We start from the raw sequence: 23,742 nt of genomic DNA, 5'->3' as shown, positions 1-23,742 counted from the left end.
TATACACACAAGTGAACCTTGCAAACATAAGGAAATTAAAAGAGAAATGAAACAGTTAAAAATAGGAGAGCTTCCAGAGTAGATCAGAGAACACCTAAGCAGGATGTCATCAGAGCTTGGGGATGGGGATGACAAAACAAGAAAGAGATACAAGATCACTGGCTAAATGCCAGTTGTTCCAATCCTTAAGTAAGGACATGCAGTCAATTCCAACTAACTAGAGATTTAAGCTTATTGACAACACCAGGAAAAATCAAGAGAAAGCAACAAATTAACATAGCTGTAATGGATAACAGCAGGTTCAACTAAAGTCATATTCAAATTCTGACAATTAATGGAACAGATTCACTGACTAGCAAAGACTTTTGATTCCATTCAGGGGGAATCACTGTAGAAAGTAAGAAAATATGTAGTGCTGCAGATAAGGTAATGGAAATTACAAATTTTCCAAACAGTTTTTTATAATGCAGTAAGGGTTGGGGGGGGGAGGGAAAGAAAAAGGTAATTGATTCTCTCAAAGTTTAATATAAAGAAACACATTGTTTTCCATCTTCACCTTCAACTGGAACACCAGTGATGCTGGAGGACAACTAAATAGGCAAGCTCATCTGCTCATGAATGTCACATTACCGAACTAGTAGACTGTTCTGAAAAAATCATGATACTGCATACGTAAAGTAGAATGATTTTAAGTCAAAATTAGAGAACAGCAGAATATAAAAATCGAAGTATTGGTGCTGAAACAATTGAGAAATTCTTTATGATAAATTAATACAGAACTCAAGAGCTGACTGAATACCAAACAACCAACAGTTATTGTGTAGATATTTAAGAGTGGGAGAAATACTAACGGTGATGCTGTACCACTCCTAGTGTGCAAAGATATAGTAGAATGAAGAGAAAAAAATGATGAAGAAAAACATATGGCCATTTTTCTTTATTGAAAACTAATTTAAAAATACTAATACGATTAAGAGACTAAAAATTAAATCAAGCTTATTTTAAGCAAACATTTAAAACTTCCACAAAACATTTTAGTATAAATACATAATTCTAAAGTTACCCCCAATGTCTGTATAAAGACATTGAAATACAGAAACTAAATGCCTCTATAAAATCCAAAGTTCCAAGTTCATGTTCGTATATTTTAATAAGCAGGAGAAGCAGCTTAGAAAAAAGTTAGTAAGAGTAGCTATATAGATGAAATGTCAAATATTCTGAACATATCTCATAGATCGTTTTTATTTGTTTCACTGCATCTGAAAAGCTATTTTCAGCTAACAAAGACTAGGAGTTCTATTTTTTTTTTCCCATAAAACTGACATACCAACACTTAAACTGACATTCAGTTGCCAAGAATCCAAGTTTGATTTCTCTACAAATCCTGAATTTAACCCTGAGAATCATTTTCAGAACAGTTTCAAGATTTCTGATATTTCTCAGCCACCCTCACCCCCCCAACCCCAAAACTCCAACACATGAAAAATCCACTACAATCTGAGGATAATGTTTACAAACTCAACAGAATTTCTATCAATTCAATTCCTATTAGTCTAGAATTCATGTGTTTAAGAAATTGCCTTCCCCACCCTACTTTCTATGAATCTCTACCATTTGTGTGTTCATGCCATCACTATACTTTAATTCATAATTCTGCATTTTTCCTCTCCCACTTAAAAAACTCTTTTCCATTTTCATCTTTACACAAATTTCAAATCTGCTGTCATTATAGTAGAGAAACAAACTGGAATGATAACCTTACAAAATCAAGACACAAACAACTGGCAGCAAAAAAAAAAAGAGAGAAACCAAACAAATAAAGAAGAATTTTAAAAAAGATAATATGAACAGTGAAAGGAGGAATGCACATTCAATAGCCATTCTATTAGTCTTAAAGCTGCAAAATCAAATTTAAAAAAAACAGATACACGTCTTCTCTGCCAACCAAATCTCTCCCTCCTATGTCATGAAGCTCCCATAATGCTTCCCCTGATTTCTCTTTTGACACAGCCACAGCTGCAATACAAAATAAATTACTGCCAGTAGTAGGGTCAAACAAATGCTTGAGGTAAGATGTTCTGAAAAATCTAGATTCTTGGCATTAGAGATATTTTTAGATCTGGTGTTAGTTTCTGACATGCTTTCAGCAGTATTTCACTACAGAGTGGTACTATACATGTTGTAATGTTCAAAAATAGATCTTGGAGAGCATCCAAGTTTCTTATTCATAAACCTTATTGCAGTTACAGTGGTTCTACTTAACACTTCGTTAAAAACATTTATCAGAACCATCTGTCCTTATCTATCACAATTACTTAAGTTTATGTAATTAATGAACATATAATAAATTAGAATTCTGTGTAATTTAAAATGTTTACAGATCTAGATGTGGCGCTTGTTGCTGCTCTAGATCAGCAGCAGTCTTCTACAGTTTAGGGTGAAGTCAACACAGAAGTGCTAAGTGCTTTTTAAAAAAAAAAAAAAAAAAAAAAAAAAAAAAAAAAAAACCACAAGCCAAAACACAATCTATAGTACGTCTGGACATATTTTTCAATGGGAAAAGGAAACAAAAGATTGTGAAGCTCCCCCCTCCCTTACCTTCAGCACATTTGAACCACATTTTCAAGTTCATATACTAACAAATATGAGAGCTTACCTTTTTTGTTCTTGACTTTACCTAGGAAATTTTGGTTAGGGAATCTATTCACTGATATTTCAGCAATACTTATCATTTAACTAACACTACTATGGTCCAACTTGCCCCCAAATTGAGTTACACAAAAATAAAACAAAAGACAAATGGAAAAAGCTCCTAACAAATAATACTATAATACTAGTTTCTTTATAATACTGGTAAGACATTTCAGTATACGAGACAATCAAGAAACTGAGCAGAAACCTGGCTATGAGTTCATAAGGAACTCAGCAGCTTCTCTCTTCACATTTTTAAAAGCAGAAGTTACCAAAATATATTTTAATGTAGCTTTCTTCTATTTTAGCCACATAAATCATCACCTGAAATTCAATTTAAGGAAACTGAATATCATAGCAAATATGCTGCAATGTCAAACCTCTTCCAGCTATAATGTATTTCATGCTCTCATTCACCTCAAAATGCTCACCTAGAATAAAGAGGAAGCATTTATACAAAGAAACTTTAGTTGTATTTTTACTTCATTTCATTACTTGTACAGTAGATCATGCCCTCTAGTGGAAAGATAAAAAAGCCTTGTGCAAAAATAGTGTAACTGAAACAAACTTGCAACATCGCTAACTTAAATTTGTCCTATGCTTCTCATGTTATGGACTTAATTTTCATAATCCAGAATGTATCTTTACTGATCATGGCAGTTTAAAAAAAAAACAAAAGAGCATTGTTTTCTCTTGCTAAATATGTTGGCCAGCTTTCCTTTTCCTCACACATATTAGCTTTCTTATAAAAAGAAACATAGAACCTCTTTATTCATTTGCCTACACCTATTTTTTCTTAATACATTTCTTTCTGCTTATCCAAACATTTTATGACAACTGTGATTTAGTGTCTTATTATATTTAAATCAAAGGAATGAAGTTGAGAGTAATTCAAGACATATGCTAGTATATCTTATAATTTTCTATCTTTTTAAACAATTTTATACCCGCCATATGCAGTTTAAAATTATTAAATTAATTTTTTAATTACCTTAACAAAATCTCTATCAGTTTTCTCCTTCCATTCTTCTCCAAACACAGCAGAAAATGATCCTAAAGCTTTAAGCATAAAAAGCAGAATTTAGTAAAATAAAAAAAATGAACATTTGTTTGACTTTTTACTAATCCATAAACTAAATATTCAACCACACTACAGACTCTTCCAGTGTTTCCTTTTCATTTAAAAAAAGTCCTGTACTAAACCAACTCAAATTTCTACAGTCATTTAATTAACTGCTACTGCAGTTTTACAGTTTAAATTGAGAATAAGTAGTCCATAAAGAATAGACTAGTTTGTGAACCCTTTAAAAAACAACTTCTCCATAGCCCTTTTCCAGGAGTCAAGATGACTGCTCAAGTTTCAACCTCACATCAACAACCGTTTTCCATGTGCACAGTATAAGCTGTAAACACTACCTGAGTGATTAAACAAATGCCACCTAATGTTTTCTAAAAAACATAATAGTAGCAGTGAGATTTTGACAGTACTCAACTGAAAGTCAGTATTTAACCAGGAAGCCTAATGGATGTTCTTGGGTGTTTGGTGGAGCCACTACCACAAATTTTATAATCATCACTGCTTGAAAGCATCAAAGACTCAGTCTGACTCAAAGACTCAGTCAATCCAAAAATAAACTCTGTCTTGCAATAGTTCTGTTATGAACTAGTGACACATTTAAGTTGCACTTAAACATTTTGGTTCATAATGTTTTATTGTTTTGAACAAAAGGCTACAAATCCCAATTTCAAGACCACATCAGCTTTCCGCTCAGAGAATCCAAACCAAGGCTTATGCAGCACTCCAAACTGAAGATACTATATACCCCCCTACCCCCCCAGCCCCGCAAACCCCTGGGTCTGCCCTATCACATGCAATATAATTGTCATCTTAAACCTTGGGTGTGGGGGAAGCTGAAGACATATTCTTCTTGTTACCTAGAAGCAGTGTATTATAAATACTAACAATGATAAAACCTTAATTATAGACAAGCCAAATCTAAAACCCATATTAAATAGTGTTAATCAGCTATCATTTATTCACACCTGAAATTATCGTGACAGTATTTTCATACTACCTGAATTTGCTAATTACAGATTTCATTTAATCACCAAACTTGACAGATTTACCTTCATTATTTATAATATAAAAGCATGTAAGAATTTCAAATCAAAGCTTCATGCTTCAAAAATAAGTAAACACACTCCCCCTTTCTTTCCCCAATTTGTCCCAATTAGTCCTCCTAATGCTGCCAGGACACTCCCTGGATTTATCCAGAAGATGTAATGAGGTAAGATAAAAACAAAATTTTCCCCAGGGAATGAAAAGAGCAAGCCCATTACATGCTTGTCATTCCTCTTGGCTCTACCTCAAATATTTTTCAATATAAGAAATACTAATACAGACCAGCTATGGAACAAGCCTGTGCTCGAAGTCCAAGTTAAGAACTCGAGAAAACACTGTCTACTTTTGCAACATCCAAAAAAATAATGAAATAGCAATAAAAACTTGATTAAATTATTTATAAATTCCTAAGTCCGTAGAAGTTCCATCAAAAGAATAGGGGAGTGATGGCACACTCAAAAATCTAGAGAGTAAGCCTCCTAGAATCACTAAAATGCAGGACTAAATTTCACTTTAGCTTCCTTTCAAATATTTTTCCTTGAAAGTTCTTGTGACTGAGCTAGATGCAGACACTAAATGACTGAGATCTAACCTTATCTGAAGGGCATGGGTAAAAATCAAAAATGTAAGAGAGAAGCTGGAGAACGCTAATGCAATACTGGGGGGAGGAGGAGGAAGCTACAAATCATTACATAAAAATACTAATGATTTAAAAAAAAAAAAAAAAACCAACAAACAAACACCCCCCCCAAACAAACAAACCAAAAAGCATACAATGTCTACCACTGATTCTTCCCCAGAATTTTAAAACAGACTCTCTGACATACCATACTATGTTTGTGCTTATACATGCAAAGCAGATTTATACTCAAACAGATATGATCATCTGTACTAGCAGACTTAAATACACTTAGCTGAAAAAGCTCATCTGAGCAATTTCTTATGGTGGTAATTTCTGAAATTCAGTATTAAAAAAAAAAAATCAGTACATAAGACCAGTAAATACTTCCTCCTCGCCACCACAAGACAGGAGTTATGCTGTTATGATATTAGGATGGTTTGGGTTAACTTCCCCCCCCCCCCCCCCCCTTCTCCTTGACAGAAAGACAAACAAGCAATTAACAAGGAACTTGGCATGGAGGTCACAATGAACAAGTCAAACAGAAGAATTTATTTCACATACTGAAGTATTTTGATGGAATAGTCTCTTTTAAAATTTATGTGCTAACACATCAAGTAATTCTGAAACTCAGATCAAGATTTTTATCCCTTGAGTTTTGTATTCTGAATTTCACTACAGTTGAACATGTAGTGAATTATCAGGATAAAAATCTTAGTGGGTCATTGTTTTCAGACTGTCCATTTTAATTTTTAAATTTGTGACTGCTACTAGAAAAGAATTATGAAAACTCAGCATGGTCCTACAAATTCAGAAGAAAGTAGTAATACACTACAAGCAGATGGAAATCCAGTGTTGTAAATTTGAGCACCTTGAACAATTAAACTCTATCACTGAAAAACTAATTCTTATGTTTCACTAAACTGTTAAATAACACTGTTTTAAGTTACCTAACTTAAAAGGTATTTGTAATGTCTGATAAAAACTAACTGTGGACAAGGTAAAAAGAAAAACTAGAGATAAGTACATTACAGTGCAATAAGTTATAAACATTTTGATTATCAAGGGTTGTGAAAGATGCTACAACAGGTATTGACTCTTTCTGTTGCAAAAACATTATATACTTACTGTCATCAAACACCCCAGCATTTGCAAGCAGTAAAGTGATGATTTTAGGGTCCTTTTCAAGCTGCATAACATGCTTGCTTTCATTTGAAAGAAGAGTACATACATTAATTGCAAAGTCCACTTCATTTGGGAGTCCAGATAACAGTGAAAGCACCAATTTATTATAGTCATTTGGTGAGTTAAAGTCCATAGACAGCCCATAGCTTTGACGAAGGTAATCTAAACAAGAAAAAAATTAAAACGTTTTCACAGCTGAACTGATTAATATTCATATGATACATTATGCAATATTATGAATAAGTATTTTTTCAAAAAAGTTTATTAATAAAGTATTGTGGGTTTTTTGAAGTTTTTACAGTATTCAATTTATTTTTTCCATTTTTCTTTAGCCAAAATGCTGAACATACTCTACTTAGCTGTGTACCTTTCTAGTTAATATTAATTCCTTCATCATCTCCAGAATGGAATACTGTAGTATGTTCTCCCAAAGAAAAGCTTTGAAAATGCAAACTTTAATTAAAGCAGAATAGAATTGTAATACAATTTGGAGTAACTTTCTACACAAATTACACATCCACTCCACAGAGTCCACCAGCTTACAATTTGTTTATTGGTTCAAGATTGATATTTTGGTCTCTAAATTACAATGGTGGTGATTCTGGCTCCTTACACATGTGTTTTATCCCTTGGCTTTTAAAGATTAATTAATCATATGGTCAGCTCAGGCATTTCGCTCTGTAGAGAAATGGCTGATGTGACAGAAACACAATCTGTGAATTTTCAAGGTACATTGTTTCAAGACAAGTAACTATTTAGCCTTGCTAAATAGAAAGAGAAACATTTGTAAAGAAGGGAAATAACTTATGGATTTTCGTATTTATTTTCTTTTGGTTCACAGTGGACAGGTTTTTCAGTGTATTTAATTAATAATTTGAGTGACCCACAGATTTGATGGTTTTAATAATATTGTAAATTTAGCTACACACTACTTCTGTAGCCTGTCCAAACATATATATATATACGGAATATATATATATGGAAAAAAATAGCACTTTTCCTCAAAAATTTACCTGACACACTGTGCTGCTGGTAGTTATAGGAAGTTGGAATTGCACCAATAGGAAGTTGTGGCTTTGGATTGCCTGGTTGTACCTCATCATCCTCCTCCCCAAAATGATGGACTTTTTCATACTTTTCTAGATAACTGGAATAAAAAAAAAAAAAAGGCAAATATTTTGAATATATATAGTACAACTATATCCTTCATCCCCCAAGAGCTGAACTGCCAAAGGAAACAAACTGTACAAGCATGGGGATTTACTGGAAACAATAGTCAAAGTGGTATAAAACATAAAACATGAGTCAGACTGACAATAGGCGATACAGAAAATGCAGATATGTGGCACTATGGATTTAGATATTAAATTTCTTCACATTTCTCAACAACAATCCCTAGCTAAATTGCAACCCGTTGAGTCCTCTTGTGACTAGTCCGTTTTTCCCAAATCAGCTTCTGCTACCCAAGATAACTCTGCAAGTGGAAGCAACATAAAAATTACTCTGTGCAGGTTACCAATACATATACTGAGGTGAAGTCCAGAAAAACACTTATTTCTTTTCATCTGTCTTAAAGAGAAACAATATACCAAGTCCTAGCAATTTTACAAGAGTAAGAGAACCCAGGGATACTGAAGGTACCAATTCAGGATCAGAAGTTGCAATATGGCTGCAACTAATGACTATGGGAAATCCCTTCGAACCCCTTAAGAAAAAAAATGCTGATATATTGTACACAGAATGGACTGCAAGCACAGAATTTACATATAACAAAAGTAAACAGTCAATCAGCTTGGTGAATTAATTATCTCAATTAACAGTTAATTTAGCATTAAATCTGTAACTTTCAGAACTTTTTTACACTCCAATATATGAAGTCAACTTCAAAGGCCCACTGTAGCCTTAACTTCACACTGATATGCAGCTGAAAACCCTTCATGAAATTATTCCAAGATCACAAAGTTGCCTAAATTTACAAACTTTCATTGTGCTGAAAACTGACAATATCAAGTCAATTAAATCATAATAAAAATATTACATAATGAGGAAATAATTTAAAACATTTATCTTCCTCTTTGTATATGCTAAAAATATTTAATATGTTGGGAAAAAACAAGCTTTTGGTATAATCTTTGTCAGTAGACACTGAAGTAATTAACTCATTGTGAATCAGAAAGACTTAAAGACAACAGTACTCCCATTGACCTCTGGGGATTATTTCAGATGCATTAAATCAGTAATTGTTTCATGAAGTGAGATATCAGTGACATAACCATAACTTTAAAATATTGGCAAATACATTTTTTGTTAGGAAATTGGTACCTTCCAGAAGGAAGGAAAAAATTTCAGAGTTATTAAGGCATATCATGGTGCACTGTATCACATGCAACTGTGATTTGTGTCTGACTAATGTTCAGGACATCCAAAGTACTATATATGTTCTTGGTATGTGAACCACTGCTATAGCACCATCCTTATTACATAGAGTCTTGAGTGAGTTAAGGAGTCAGCAAAAATCTTCCCTGCACTATCATTTGCTTTCAGAGACTAAAAATTACATTTAAATATGGTTGGGTTTTTAATCTTTAAACTAAAAATCCTCATTTATGCTAATTAGGTCCCAATTTAAAATCTGCAAAAAAGTAAAATCCTATAAAATTGTTTATAACTTTTTAAAACTTGTAACTCAACACTCTCCCACCCACAGGTTAACTCTAAATCCTAATTCTTCTCTTCCACTATGTTTTCCTTATCCTTTTATCCTACTTCTTTACTTTCCCTTACATTTTATATCCAAAGATTAAAACCAAATACAATCCATAGCTTCTATATGGCAAAAGGTGATTCTCAGCATATGAGCATCAAAGACACTGCTCGGGGGGGGGGGGGGGGGGGGGAGAAATAGTGCAGCTCTCTTCTAAAGAACTGATATTTTTTGCATTATAATGGTCATTTAAAGAGCCTGACCTAAGTAATTACATAACTGTTTTATTATTTTATTTCCTTGTTGCATTTTATCACGGAGTTAGTACCATAGCTTTATTCTGCTTTATTATCTGCTACTACTCAAGCTTTATTTAAAAAAAAAAATTAATTTCCTTCCACTATCAATGAACTGTTAATCACCCTACAAATGAACATTACATCACTGAACACCAAATATGGCAATCACACATACACAAAAAGATAAGATGTGACAATCTCCATTTTCCATATTATCATTTATTCAATAACTTCTTAAAAAAAACAAACAATTAACATGAGTAGGGTGTTATATATATAAAATATATGTGTGTGTGTATACACACACACACACACGGAGGAGAACATGTTAGAGCTCAATTCAGAGCCATGCTCAAGCTCTGTGTGGGAGATTAATATTAAATATAGTATGGGTTTAAGCAATTTAAAAGTAGCGAAGAGAAAAATACACACACTGTGGAATATAACTGACAAAAATATTTTAAAAAGCATGAAGCTATAGTAGAATAGCCAAACATTCAAGTGTATAGTCAGAAATAGAATACCTGGCAAATAATGCACAACGCAACCTTATGTGTCCCATGACTCCATGCATGTCTCTACTAGTTTCTCAAAATAACTGTGTCGATATCCTAACACAGCTACAAAAACATTTACTGGAATAAAACACTCATCTCCAATTGTGAAAGTTAGAAATCCATGATTTTAAATCATCTAGAAAGTATTTTATTCTTCCTATGACGAAGCATTTATTTAAGGCTCATTGTTTTGAGCTATGTGCACCTACATACTGACCAGCATCCCTTCCCTATTCTGACCATTCTGAATCCAGAAAATATTGTATTGACTATGAACTGAGAAAATACCAGTGGCTTATATATTGACAGGCTAAATGCCCTCCTGTACACGTTAGTGATTGGTATTTTAAGATAAACTTAGTGGCTTCTAAAATCCTGAGAAAGAACACAGTTGTGCAGGATTCTGAACTATATGTCCAATAGTACATAGGACCACATCAGTGTACCCTGATAAGTTTGCTGATGATACCAAACTGAGTGGGGAAGTGGACACTTTGGGAGGGAGAGTCACCCTGCAGGAAGACCTGGATAGGCTGGAAGAGTGAGCTAACAAGAACCTTATGAAGTTCAACAAGGACAAGTGTAAGGTCTTGCACTTGGGAAAACATAATCCAGGAGTGCACACAGGCTGGGATCTACCTGGCTGGGGAGCAGCTCTGTGGAAAGAGACCTGGGGGTCCTGGGGGACAACAAGCTCAATATGAGTGAACAGTGTGCTGCTGTGGTAAAGAAAGCCAACAGGATGCTGGGTTGCATCAACAAGGGCATCACCATCAGAGATAAAGAAGTCATTATCCATTCTACTCAGCGCTTGTCAGGCCACACCTGGAATACTGTGTTCAGTTTTAGTCCCTTCTATACAGAAAAGATGTGGACAGGCTGGAGAGGGTCCAGAAGCCTGCCATATGAGGAAAGGCCGAGAACTGGGTTTGTTCAGCCTTGAGAAAAGAAGGCTTAGGGGAGACCTCATCACCATGTTTCAGTATTTAAAGGGTGGCTGTAAAGAAGATGGAGACTCCCTTTTTACAAGGAGTCACATGGAAAAGACAAGGGGTAATGGGTACAAGTTACTCCTGGGGAGATTCCGACTGGTCACAAGAGGAAAATTTTTGACAATGAGAACAATCAGCCATTGGAATAATCACCCCAGAGACGTGGTGGATTCCCCAACAATGGACACTTTTAAGGTTCAGCTGGATAGGGTGCTGGGCCATCTTGTCTAGACCGTACTTTTGCCAAGAAAGGTTGGACCAGACAATCCTTGAGGTCCCTTCCAACCTGGTATTCTATGATTCTATGAATATTTCCAATTTACCCTGGTCCAAACTGAACCATGGGAACAATTAAAATACTTTCAGTTAAATGCTGCTCACTGCAAAAGTCTAGACTACCTTCTGCTACCAGCATTTGTTAATTGTCTTTCAAACAGTTCAGTCAATCACTCAGTCTGTCATCATTGCTGTCACCGTGGCTTGAATAAATGAGTTGGTACTGTAATTGAGGTGACCAATGCTGATAAGATGACTTCACAAAACTAGTCTAACTTCTGATACCAAGTGAAAAGGAAACCTAAAAATCTAGAACTGATCTTTCCTACACATACACAAACATATGCTTTGCTTTGTACTCCTATGAGATCATTAAAAGCTGTTGAAATTGAGGAAAAGACATGTTGAAGAAAAGCTACTACCTTCACAAAGTCCTGAATCAGATTAATCAAATCTATGAATAAGTCCAATCAATTTAAACAGAGACTATATAAATGTGTGCTTATGATCAAGATCTAAAAGAGTAGCTCAGAGACAGCTTGACCTTCCCTCCTTCTGACCATCCAGTCTCTCACTCTTCAGAGAGCTCATTTAGCAAACGAAGAGGATTCTAGGTTGGCTTTCCACTGATTTTTCAAACTCAATAGAGGTCAGATGAATACTAGAGCTGATGCAGGGGAAACAGCAGGTGTACACAGCTGAGGATGGCAAGAAGATGATGCGCATGTGCCATTTCTACAGTGGCAGAAGTGACACTGCCTTAGCTTGTCTAAAGGGACTTCAGACGTGCTGTGGCTAGATTTAATTTCCTCATATTTGTTGGTCTGAGTCAAAGCCTAAGCTTAGCATAAAACGCTTTCATTACTGAATATAAGATTTCATTAGAATATTTAATAAGATGAAGTAAAAATCCCTCTACAGGAACACATACAGTACTCAAAATACAGTTTGCAAATTTACTACCATCTTTTTCTGGACTTGTCCATTCTACCAAGAATGAATAGCTATTTAAGCATTAAAAAAAACCAAACAAACAAACCAAACCAACCACCTTCTATATCATAAAATAATCCACGTTGGTCCATACTTCAAAATACAAATACTGAACCTTATGCTTTTTATTAAAGCCATGTCCCAGCAGAGCTGAACAATATGAATATCCTAGATGTGCTCCTCTCTTAATACCTACTTTATTAAAATGTGTTAAAACAGTTCTGACAAACACAGAAACCCGGAAATTTCAAAATCTAGTTTCCTTCTTCCCTCTCCGAAACCAATTACATTGTTTCCCCCTCAGTCGGGTCAAGAAATGTTGGCGGGTTAGAAAAACTTAATTTATACGTAAAGAGACCTTTGCAAACTAAAATGGTTGTAATTTTTTTTCAGTGTTGACAACTCTCACAAAGTTCTCACAAATGTCTTATTAAATATTTAATAGGAAACCAGGATTCAAATCAACCTTAAGTGATGATCTAATTTTTCCCTATGCCAAAGCTAGTACCATCTTCACTTTCTTAAATTCCCAGCTCTTTTTATTGTTATTCAATTTACTGAAGTTCCACCTTTTCAAAGAACACTCCCTTTCTCAAACTAATCAAGTTTGCTGAGGAAAAAAAATACAAACAACAAAACAAAATAAAAAAGCCCCCAACGACCCCAAAGCATCAGTTACAAAGGCTAAAAAAAAAAAAAAAAAAAAAAAACAACCAAAACCAAAACCACAAACAAAAAAACACCACCAAAAAAAAACCCCAAATCCATAACAAATAGAAAGACCTTCCCCACCTTTAATACATACACTTACTCCTTTTAAGATACTGCTAGTTTACAGGGAGGACGTTTCACTATTTCTGAATCCATTGAGTTTAACAGCACTGTATTACTGAATTTCAACCATAACAACCAGACCTTAATAGACTGCTTTAGTATGATTCCTTTATGCTACATAAGTACCGACTGTTTACAGACAGCTGTACAGTCCTCAATCCTCCAGACCTTCCTTTTGTTTCCTGCAGAGAGAATGCATGATCTGGAATTTTAGTGTAGAGAAGAAGCTTTGTAAATTAGCTTGTAAATGAGCTTTACTAGTCTTAAATTCTAATCTTACCAGTCTGGCATACAGCTACTATGCAAACAGCAGAATAGTTATCATAAAGACAGCTCTTGCTCTAAAGATACAAGAAATTTAAGAATGGAGCTTTTCTATTACTGAAAAACAGTTGTGCAAAAGCTCATAAATTATAATCAGATAGTTACAAAAGGCTAATCTCATGTTTCAAAACAACTTAGACCTGTAGCTATAGACTAGAAATGCATACTTTGACCACAGAAAAAGGTTTTTAGGAATTCAGAATGCTTCCTTAATTTAGCAAAGTCACAGGTGTATACATCAACAATATAGGTCTCAACCTTCCAATCTTCTCTTTTAATTTCAATGCCAACTGAACAATTAGGCCCTGAAAAGAGAAAGATGCAGCTAACATATGAAAAAGAACTAAAGCAGCTAACTAAATGAAGGATCAGAACGAAACTACTAATGAAACAAGTAATGTATATGGGACACAAAAGTTTCAAAGACATCTGTTGTACTATGTAAGTCTGTAAGTACTGTAAGTCTGTAACTACTATGTACTATGTAAGTACTTACGTCTGTAAGTACTATGTTGAAGCTTTGGTAAGAATGGAGTAATGAGGAAAACTACCTTCTGTACATATATTGAAAGGTGCCCCACACTGTTAGCACGGCACCTTGAACTGGTGTTAGCCCAGTGCACACATGATCCAAAATATTCAAGAAACTGAAATACAATGAAACCCAGTGGCAATTTACAGCCACTCCCTCTTTTCAGTTTGGATCACACCTCTATTCTGAGAGGCTTAACTTCAAAAAACCTGACCAAAACAAACAAAAAAACCACCCGAACACCCCTCCCTCACCAAAACCCCCCAAAAAACACCACCACACACACCCCCCTGGTGAATAGCTAGAACTACAGGATATGCAAAGTATGGAAATACGGGAAAATACATGGGCAGCCAGAGACATGTGAAGGCTGGCTACTTTTTGAAGGGCAAGTGATTTCAATGCTTTCTGAAAACTCAGTTCCTTTAAGGATCCCTTGAGTTGGAAATGAAAAGATAATATCCCTTTGAAAATCAAATTCACATATTACACATTCTGTTCCTGTGACAGAACTTCAATAAGTCATTTTGTTTCATTCAGGTGCATGAGCAAATAAATTCTACGAAGATGGCTAACATTTTTGTCCATTAAAAATACTTATTTCAATAACAACACAGGTTTTTATTCAGTCAAGTTAGTTTCAGGCTTGTTTTCAGATATTTGGGAAAAAAATACTAATAAAAGGAAGTCTACACCAGGTACAGCTAGTGGCATGCAGAGTTTACTATCAACAGTAGCCCTGAATGGGCTTAGAGTATACCACAAGCTCTCAAGCTAGGGTTTAGGGGACATTTCTGGCACCTTTTGAATCTGCTTCTCGCAAAAGTGGAGAATTTGAATTAAAAAAAAAAAAATCTAGACTTTCACATTACAGTGGTCTCCAATTGAAAATTTAGAGTATACCACATACACCCTTAGTATTTGTCAAGTTATTTTATGTATTGGTATAAAACATCTGGCTTATTTGGATATTTTGGCTCCGTATACCAGGACACCGTAAATTTGCTAAATATATATTAAGCCACTGCCTGGCAAAACAGTGAAGACAGCATCAACCATCACAATCTAACTACCAATTCCTTATCTTTGTATTTGGCTGAAGGACAAGCAGGTACCATTCCTACCAGAGCTCTCCACCTGATCCTTCTTGGAACTGTCTTTTTGGCAGCATTATTAGCAGGAGACTGACAACATGAACTTGCACCAATTCTGTTAGCTTGAACACCTTCCATTATGAAGCACGACAGACATGCTCTTCCTGCTCATTCTCTTGCATCCCCTCTCCCTAATTGCAATCCTATCAATAACAACATCCTAGATAATCATGAGGCAAAATCCTTACTGTAATAAGGATTTCACGCTACTCCATGTTCCAGTTCGTGTCACCCTGTGAATCACTGCATACTGTCTCTCTTTGCCCCTAATTCCACATAACCCTTGCCCTAACCTGAAGGGCTAAGGAATTCCATGGTGGCAATGCTACACCAACTAGAAAATTTTCAGAACAGGGGTCCATGCTTGGGTAAAACAGTAAAAGTAACTAAAAATATTGGAGGCAACAGAGGGAAAAAAAAATGTAAAAGCTACCTATTATTGTAAGATTTTGAACTTAAAAAAAACCAAATACCTCTCAGGCTTCCAATAACATTCCTCGCCAATACATGCAGCACACTGGTACTTGCACTCATGCGTGTATTACCCAGTTGTACATCTGACTTCTTTACAAGCGACAACTCATGAACTTGTGGTGCCAGTCAAAAGCAGCAACCTTTTTAAAAAGATAACATCTTTATCAGACAATCCATTATAGTCCTATACCATGAATCTATGCCTGCTACAGTCACTTGAAAATCTGATCCATTTATGAATCCTGATAGCAGGTAGTATTTTAATCACAGAGAAGGCTATTTCTCAGCAGGGCCAAAGCGCTTATGCTCAACTCTCCTGCTGCTAGTGCACACAGTGGAGACTGGTACCACACTTTGGAATGAAACTCCTGCTTAGAACTTAACAAAGCTGCTGCTGCAGCTGTCCCAAGTAATGTCTAACTCCTTTACTCATCTCATAGATTTTTGCTTACAAAATACCTGTCCCAAGAGTTAACCTCACTAGTTCCTGGAAGTGCCAAACTCAACAATCCGCTTCAAGGCTCTGCTAAAACTTTGAGCGTACACCAACAAGCTGCCTCAAACTTGATTTCGTATCTGAGTGTTTCACCAGTGTCATCAGCAATCTTTTCAGGGCTTTTTTTCCTTGACCCTGAGGGCACCATGAATTCCAAGTCAACAGTTACATCCAATTATTGTCAGAACTGATGCTTGCAGCTGAATACTTCAAAACGATGTTTGTGTGTTTTCCATCTTCACGTTGTGTAACTCAGAAACTCAGTATCTCACCTAATGCACCCAGTGAAACACTCCACACATGATTCTCAGCTGTATTTGTTTGATTTCTGGCTTATTGTGACGACCTAATAAGACAGGCTGACAAATCAAGACTCTTAATGCTGTACTTGGCCAGCTTACCAGATGAGTAGGAAACTTCAACAGCTGTGCTTTTCAAACATCTGGCCTGGTGCTCCACTACGTGGCCACAGAATACTGTCCTCCAGCCTGGGCTGGCCTGTTCCAGAGTCAGTTCCCATGCAGCCCCATCTGACCATACGCAACATGTCAGGGACTCCACAACTCCAGCCTCCACCCTGATATCATTCTGTCACACGTTAGGCAAATTGTGAGCAAACTCGGGAGGCCCTGTGCAGATTAAACTTAGTCCAAGACCTTTATATAGATCCACATATAAACTACAATTGCATACACTGGAATTTAAATGTGTTAACAACATTTTGTAACATAGGTTATGTGAGACTACATGATAGATGGTCCAATTTGTGGTTTGCTTGAAATTTGGTTAAAAAATTCTTAACCTACCAAGAAGCCTTTGCAAGCAGAAGAAAACCAAATACATGCCTTCACGAAGTTCTGAATCTTTGTTAAGGCAAGATGTATTATTTATCGTTAGAAGAAGAAGTGTAAAATTCATGATCATCAGCAATCCTGGAAGTTTCACTTTGTTAGACATCACAACAACAAGAAAAAGATGCAATGCTTCTAAGTGAAAAAAAAAAAAAAAAATCATTTTAGAGTCACTGAAAATACATTCTTAATATCTATGGGAACACCAAGAGGAAAGAAATTAAGATACTATTTATGCTTTCTTATTAATAATGCTCCAATTTAGAAGGAAAATAATAGAAGACATATGCCAGCCAACTAAAGTGCGGCGTATGCTGGACTGCAACTTCAAAAGACTGGGGTGGCTGGGGGATGACAACACAAGCCTCTGAAAAAACTGCACGACCAGGAACTCCCAACAGATTCTGGATAAATACACTGCATAACTGAGAACAGGAGAAGAAAACAGATACTTTGGCCATCTCTAAGTTAAGAGGAACTCTGTGTTGTTACAGAAGGAGGGAGGAGGGAAAAAGAAGTCCTAAAATAAAAGGCAAGTTTCATTCACCATGAAGATTTGTTAGCTGAAATAGTAGCTGAAAGCAAATTTAGGTCTCCTTCTACATTCCTTTAACTTTCCTCTAACTCTTCTTAAATCCTGTGGCCAACTTTGGCAGAAGTACTGCACAGGAAAGGCTCCACACAGCAAAAGCAGCAGGCCCAGTTGACAAAGTCTTGACAGTTGAGCAACTAAATTCTGGTCTACTATGCTGTAACTAAAACCAAAATGTATTAACACCTGTTCTTTTGAAATTAAGACCCTTCACTTACAGGCTTGTTTTCATTTATTTTAAATTTAATTTAAAATGGAATCCACTTGTGATGCACAGCTGCAGTCCACACTTATTTTCCAGGACCAACTCTCCTACGGCGTTCTCGTTGCTCGCCAAAAACAATTCAAAACCAGCATCACTTCTTACTGCGTCAGCAGCTGTTTCATTAGATCTGATGGGCTTCACATCCAGGAATATCTGAGCTGTACCATTATTAATAGTATTAATTCTCCAGTCTGTATCTGGGAATTAACTTTTCAACAAAGGCAATTCCCAGATGTATTCATCTTGCTAATATTATAGTCATTCTGTTGCCATCTAGGATGACAGCTCATCAAGTCTGTCAAGCATCACAGCAGCCTGAGTTTAGCTCTTCAAACAAACCATGAGAATCCTCAAGATTTTTTGCTATCTCCATAACATGCTCGCAAATTCTAGAAAAAACCCAAAGTTTCTCTGAGAAACAATCTACAGTACCACCTAGATCTCCCCACAGTGCCTGAACAGAAGAGTATCTGCATGGCAAAGATGCGCTAATACAAATGGTACTACATGTTAGGAATCACTGTAGGCATGTGCAGGAAACCATAACTAAGCACTGTGTGGCTTGCCCAAAGCAACTCACAGGAATGTACTGTCACCCACACCAGCCATCTAGTTTCAGGCAGCCACTGAAATCCCAAATGCCACCGCATTATGAAAGTCTCTACAACAATTTTAAGTATTCCTGTATCCACTTCAGAGCTGGTAGCGATATAAGTGAATGTGTCTACACTGTAAGATGTATTGTGATACAGTAATAATAATACTTTCAACTAAATACAGCTTCCTACATAGTTATTGGTTATACTCAGCACATCTTGTAATACAGAGTCTGCACAGAACATAAAAATTTGTGTTCAGTGAACACAATTTAGGTCACTAAGTCAAGTGTCAAAATAAATACTAAAATAAAAATCACTTGTAAACATGTATTCTTTCACAAACATATCCTAGGATCGGGTGGTGTTTTGACAGCAACAGACATTTACCTAATAATTGCGTTTAACGAGGAAATATTTTTTTTAATAGATGTATAAATATATACATAAAAGAATACATATTTATTTTTTTTTAAATTCAGAACACGAAGTTATCATTCCTACACAGTGTGATAACTTAGAGCATGTTTTAAAGCTGGGGACTTCCATTAAAAATAGTGGCTCGTATTTTGCCAAATAGTAAAGCTAGAAATCTAACAGTCGAACACAAGATTAGAAACAAACAAAAGCACGTTAAACATACTCTGGGCTTTGACCACCACAGATTAAGCAACCAAGTGTTCCAGAAGTATTTCTTGAGAGAAGCAGCTATGTACATAAAAACATCTTAATGCAAATACATGTGTACACATTTAATGTATATTGTGTACAAAGTTGTGTAACTTTCAGAACTGTGAACACAAGTAGTTGTTAAATTGGCCGGAAGACCTACTGACTCTATAAAGCTATATAATCAACATACAAATATTTAATTAACTATATGAAGAAAACTATATGCATTATAAACAAGTATAGATTCCTTTTCAAACTACTCATGTTTATTATTTAACTATTATGAAATTTAAATTAGAAAAATATTTTTGCTTTTTTCTTTTTCAGGTAATGCAAAAGAAAGCAGAGAAAGAAACAACACTTATTACAGCAATACAACATTCTGTCAGTGCGTTGACTGAAAAGTTGTTCTCACTAAAGAAAATTTCTGTGGCAATTCAGTCTTAGCTTTTTCTCTAAATTCAGGATGCAAACTGGCCTTGTAGTACTTACAATTAAGGAGGTGATTCCCTGTTGTCTTTAGTACACAGTTCCATTACCAAATATGTAAATAGAGAGGGCTGGTATTTGCACAACAAAACTAAGAACCATTCCCTTGTGAACTTTCAAGAACTTCATTAATGTTTTTAGAAAAACTAGACTGGGTTTTTTTTGTATGCGAGAAGTAAATTCTTTCATTTTCTGCCTGCTAGCCGTTACACAGAAGTTATTTACACAGCAATAATGCCCTGAAAAGAATTTATCCTACCAAGAATTTCCAGTTCTTTGAGTTTCTCTCAAGCCATTACAAATAATACAGATATCCACAATACTATGGAAGGTAATGGTCACTCACATTGCCTTGGGTATGCAGAATAAATTTCTCCTATAAAGCTGTAACCTAGCAAAATATCACAAGGTATGAATGGTCTCACATCACACACTTACAATTACAATTATACACTTACTCAAAACACTTTGCTAAACTGGAATCTTTCTCACCTGCAAAGACTTGTGTACTTATTTTCAACTGCAAATACCTACCTTGCATGTTTCTGAAATTTAGGAATATTACACACTTTTCAGACTGCAGTGAAAAGACAAAAATATTCTCAGGACTTAAAACACTAAAAAATTTATAATACCTCATATTTGCATACTTCATTATAACTATGCCAACAGAAATGATGCTTATGCATGTCATTCAAACACTCTTAATGCAAAACACATCAGCAGTTTCTAGAATGAGGCTTCACAGTCCAGACTCCACACATGCAAAGTACTATCTTAATTACTGGAAAATGGTCCTTTCTCCCTGGCCTATTATTAATCCACACTCTTTGCTACATTCTGGCACTACTTTGACAAGAAGGGCCAATAAGGTTCCAGTAGGAAGCCTGGTAATTAGAAGGATACTATACAAGAGAATAGTAATTGTAGATTCAAATCTCATGAAAACAGCAGTCTAGAAATAGGTTTTCTAGATTTCAGCAATTGCTCCAGCCACCACGGTAAACATTTCCACAATACTTCTTCCAGCCTTATTCAGCAGTTACTAAATAAAAGCATAAAACACAGAATAAAAAATAGAATTTACTGATTTCTAATGCTTATAGACTGTTTCTTAAATTTACTGAATCTACAAGTCTTTATTAAAAATACATTGCTATGCCATTTTTTCACTTCATGTAACTATCTGTAATTTCATTGTTAGATTCTGCACAGAATCAGCAATTTTAACAGTTGCACTTTTCTGCCTTAATCTTATGAATCAGTCTTTTCCTGCAAATAAATCTATTTACAATTTATCTGCTAATCTGTATTCCACAGTTTGACCACATAATCAAAGCAAATGTACTAGTTTACATGTCCCTATTTATGTGGTAAATCAAACAAAAACATGAAAATTAATTAATTCTTGAACACTACCAGATGGATCAAATATTCATGAAAAAAGTGAGAATGGAATAAAAAAAAAAAACTGATGAAGAGGGTCCTGCTGGGATTCTGCACAATAGGAACATAAATTCTTTAAGTTCTATGTGGAGAGGAAAAAGCTGCCTTGGGAGCAAGTCTCTTCTTTATCGCAAGATCTTATCAGAAATCAGTTTGTAAGAAGGAATGCAATCTGGCCTTCATAAAAACATTCAACTTAAAAATATCTGTATGTATTAAATCAACGCAAACATATCCAGACTGAAACTAAAATAATAATGACTAATTTTACATCTTTTGATCACATAACAATATGCAGTTATAGGGCTTAAAGTATCCCACTGTATTCTGAGAATGCAGCTAAGTACAAATTTAGAGATGATGATAAAAAGGTAACATATCGATTTAGCTGTCTAAAGTTGTAAAGGCTACACATCTATACTAGTAAAATCAACAGTGCTGTGCGCATTCCCATGCATGGAAATGAACTGCCTGTACTACTAAATTGTTAGAAAAGGGCCTGAAACAATTTCTGTCCAGGCCAATTAGCATTCCTTCAAGCAATTTAAAGGCGCTGTTCAGAAGCTCCCCTTGGTCACGGGACCATTCCCAGAAGTAAATTTGGATATAGCTACCCTGTTTTGGGGCTAAGAGTATGGACGTGAGCCATTTTGTGTCAATTAGCCTCAGGCACACTTAATTCACTAATATAGATATAGCCAGAGAAACACTGAATGCTACACAGATGGCCTCTGGCTTAACACTAATTCTGATACAGCATGGGGAAAGCTGAACGATAGATGAAGTGTTGCTCCTTCAGAGAAGATTTTAAAATTACCAGTGACATAATAATCACGAAGAATTTATAAGCATTTTCTTTTTGCCTTGTATAACTGTAATGTAAAGCCATTAGAACATATACAAAGATGAAAGAGAGAGAACAAACAGGCACGATGAATACAGATAAAGCCCACAGATCAGATTTCCTGTTGGGAAATACCGGTCTCAGGCATTGAAGATAATCATTGCAAATTGCTTTAAAGGAAGAGAAATTTTGGATATTAGAAGGGGAAAAAAAGAAACCAACAACCCTACTTCTACCTAACAAATTACTCAATGAGAATGCTGTTACAAAATATGCAGTAAAACTACTCAAACTCTAAGCTTACTTAAAACTGAGTAGACAGATACTAAAAATGTGTTGAGCATACTGGAAGAGAAACTGTATTCTTTTATAGGAAGGCTAAAAAATATAAACCAGTATTAATAGTATTCAGATATTAAGTATTAGAAAAGGTTTGCAGGATATTAAGGTCCCTGCTGGTGGTCTGGGGTTTAGAGGAGATAAAACCTGATCCTCCACTGTGGATTGATCAGCCTTTTCAAATCCTGCATAAACCTAGTAAGGCTTATTGTATTGCTATTATTTTGAATGGAAATAATTTGTGGGAAAATAAGTGCTCTGCAATTAATATACTGTGTACCTTTTTAAGAGGCAGAGAGTGGGTACTTCTAAGACTGAAAAAAGTTCATTATGGAAAGCAACAAATTCACTTTATATCTATATTAAGCAATATATAAGAAAGTAAACAATCATTTTTCTAATTAATAATCTAAATGTTATCCTTTTTTCCCTCAGAGCCTTCTGCTACTATGTACATAAATTCTAAATAGTTCTAAATGCTACATCAGGTTCAACTGGGCTTTGAGCAACTTCATCCAGTGAAAGATGTCCCTGCCCATGGCAGGGGGGTGGACTAGATGATCATTAAACTCAAAGCATTCTATGATTCTCTATTATTCCAGCATATAATGACAGGATTTGTTACTTGTGCTTCCTTCACACTTCCACTTGAGTATTACAGTGCACAATATCTGGTCAAGACAGCCAGGTTTTTAGAAAACCTAACTATAGGTTCACAATAATGTACTTACACAGAAAACAGACACTTTAAACAAGTTTCCAGCTAAGACCAGCATATGGCACTGGTCCTTTTCTTTAAGTACTCAGTATTGTGAAACCAGGCTACCTCAGTGTCACATAAGCTCTGGACACGTTTGAGGATTCTTCTTTAGGCCAGTGAAACCTTCTACCAAGAGGCAGAGCTCATTTCTACAAAAGAGTAAACTTTCTCAGAAATAAATTTCAAACAAGAAATGAAAAATACATCTTCAGTATTTTCTGTTCAGATGTAACATCATGCTCTGCAACAGCTGGAGAAAAAAGTAAATCCTTAAGTAGCATAAAAAGCATTAATCCAGCAATAATATACAACCCTCTGGAAAGATCACGATAGAAGGAACAAACCACATACAACACTGTACTTTAAGAACTACGTTAAGGTGTTCAGACCTTACTGTGATGATGGCACTACTACTAGAACTCAACCTGAATAAAAATTGAAGTCCTTTGGGTTTCTTTTCAACAAAAGCTACTAAGATGTCTCTTAAGGATTCAACCTTTTAAAGTCTTTGCCTACTAGGTATGAGAAGCTTAAAACCTGTCCAGCAACAGAAGAAATTAGGGGGGCAAAAGTGCTTTTCTTCCTGTCTCCTTTATTCACATTCTAAGAATCTCTTGAGCATTGGGTTCTCTCTTT

At 35.4% G+C, this 23,742-nt stretch overlaps 1 protein-coding gene across 1 annotated transcript in view; it reads right to left on the bottom strand.

The window, feature by feature from the left end:
* Positions 1-23,742, bottom strand: part of ARID2 (AT-rich interaction domain 2) — a 110,679-nt gene that overhangs the window by 40,624 nt on the left and 46,313 nt on the right. The window contains exons 4-6 of the mRNA XM_075494459.1: positions 7,631-7,764; positions 6,561-6,779; positions 3,683-3,750 (exon numbers count right to left, since the gene is read on the bottom strand). Of these exons, the coding sequence (XP_075350574.1) occupies positions 3,683-3,750; positions 6,561-6,779; positions 7,631-7,764 (421 nt within the window). The remainder of the gene's footprint in view (positions 1-3,682; positions 3,751-6,560; positions 6,780-7,630; positions 7,765-23,742) is intronic.

Source organism: Mycteria americana, chromosome 1 (genome assembly GCF_035582795.1).
Source record: "Mycteria americana isolate JAX WOST 10 ecotype Jacksonville Zoo and Gardens chromosome 1, USCA_MyAme_1.0, whole genome shotgun sequence".
NCBI lineage: Eukaryota > Metazoa > Chordata > Aves > Ciconiiformes > Ciconiidae > Mycteria > Mycteria americana.
The sequence above is the reverse complement of the archived record's forward strand: the minus strand, read 5'-3'. Positions and strand labels throughout refer to the sequence as shown.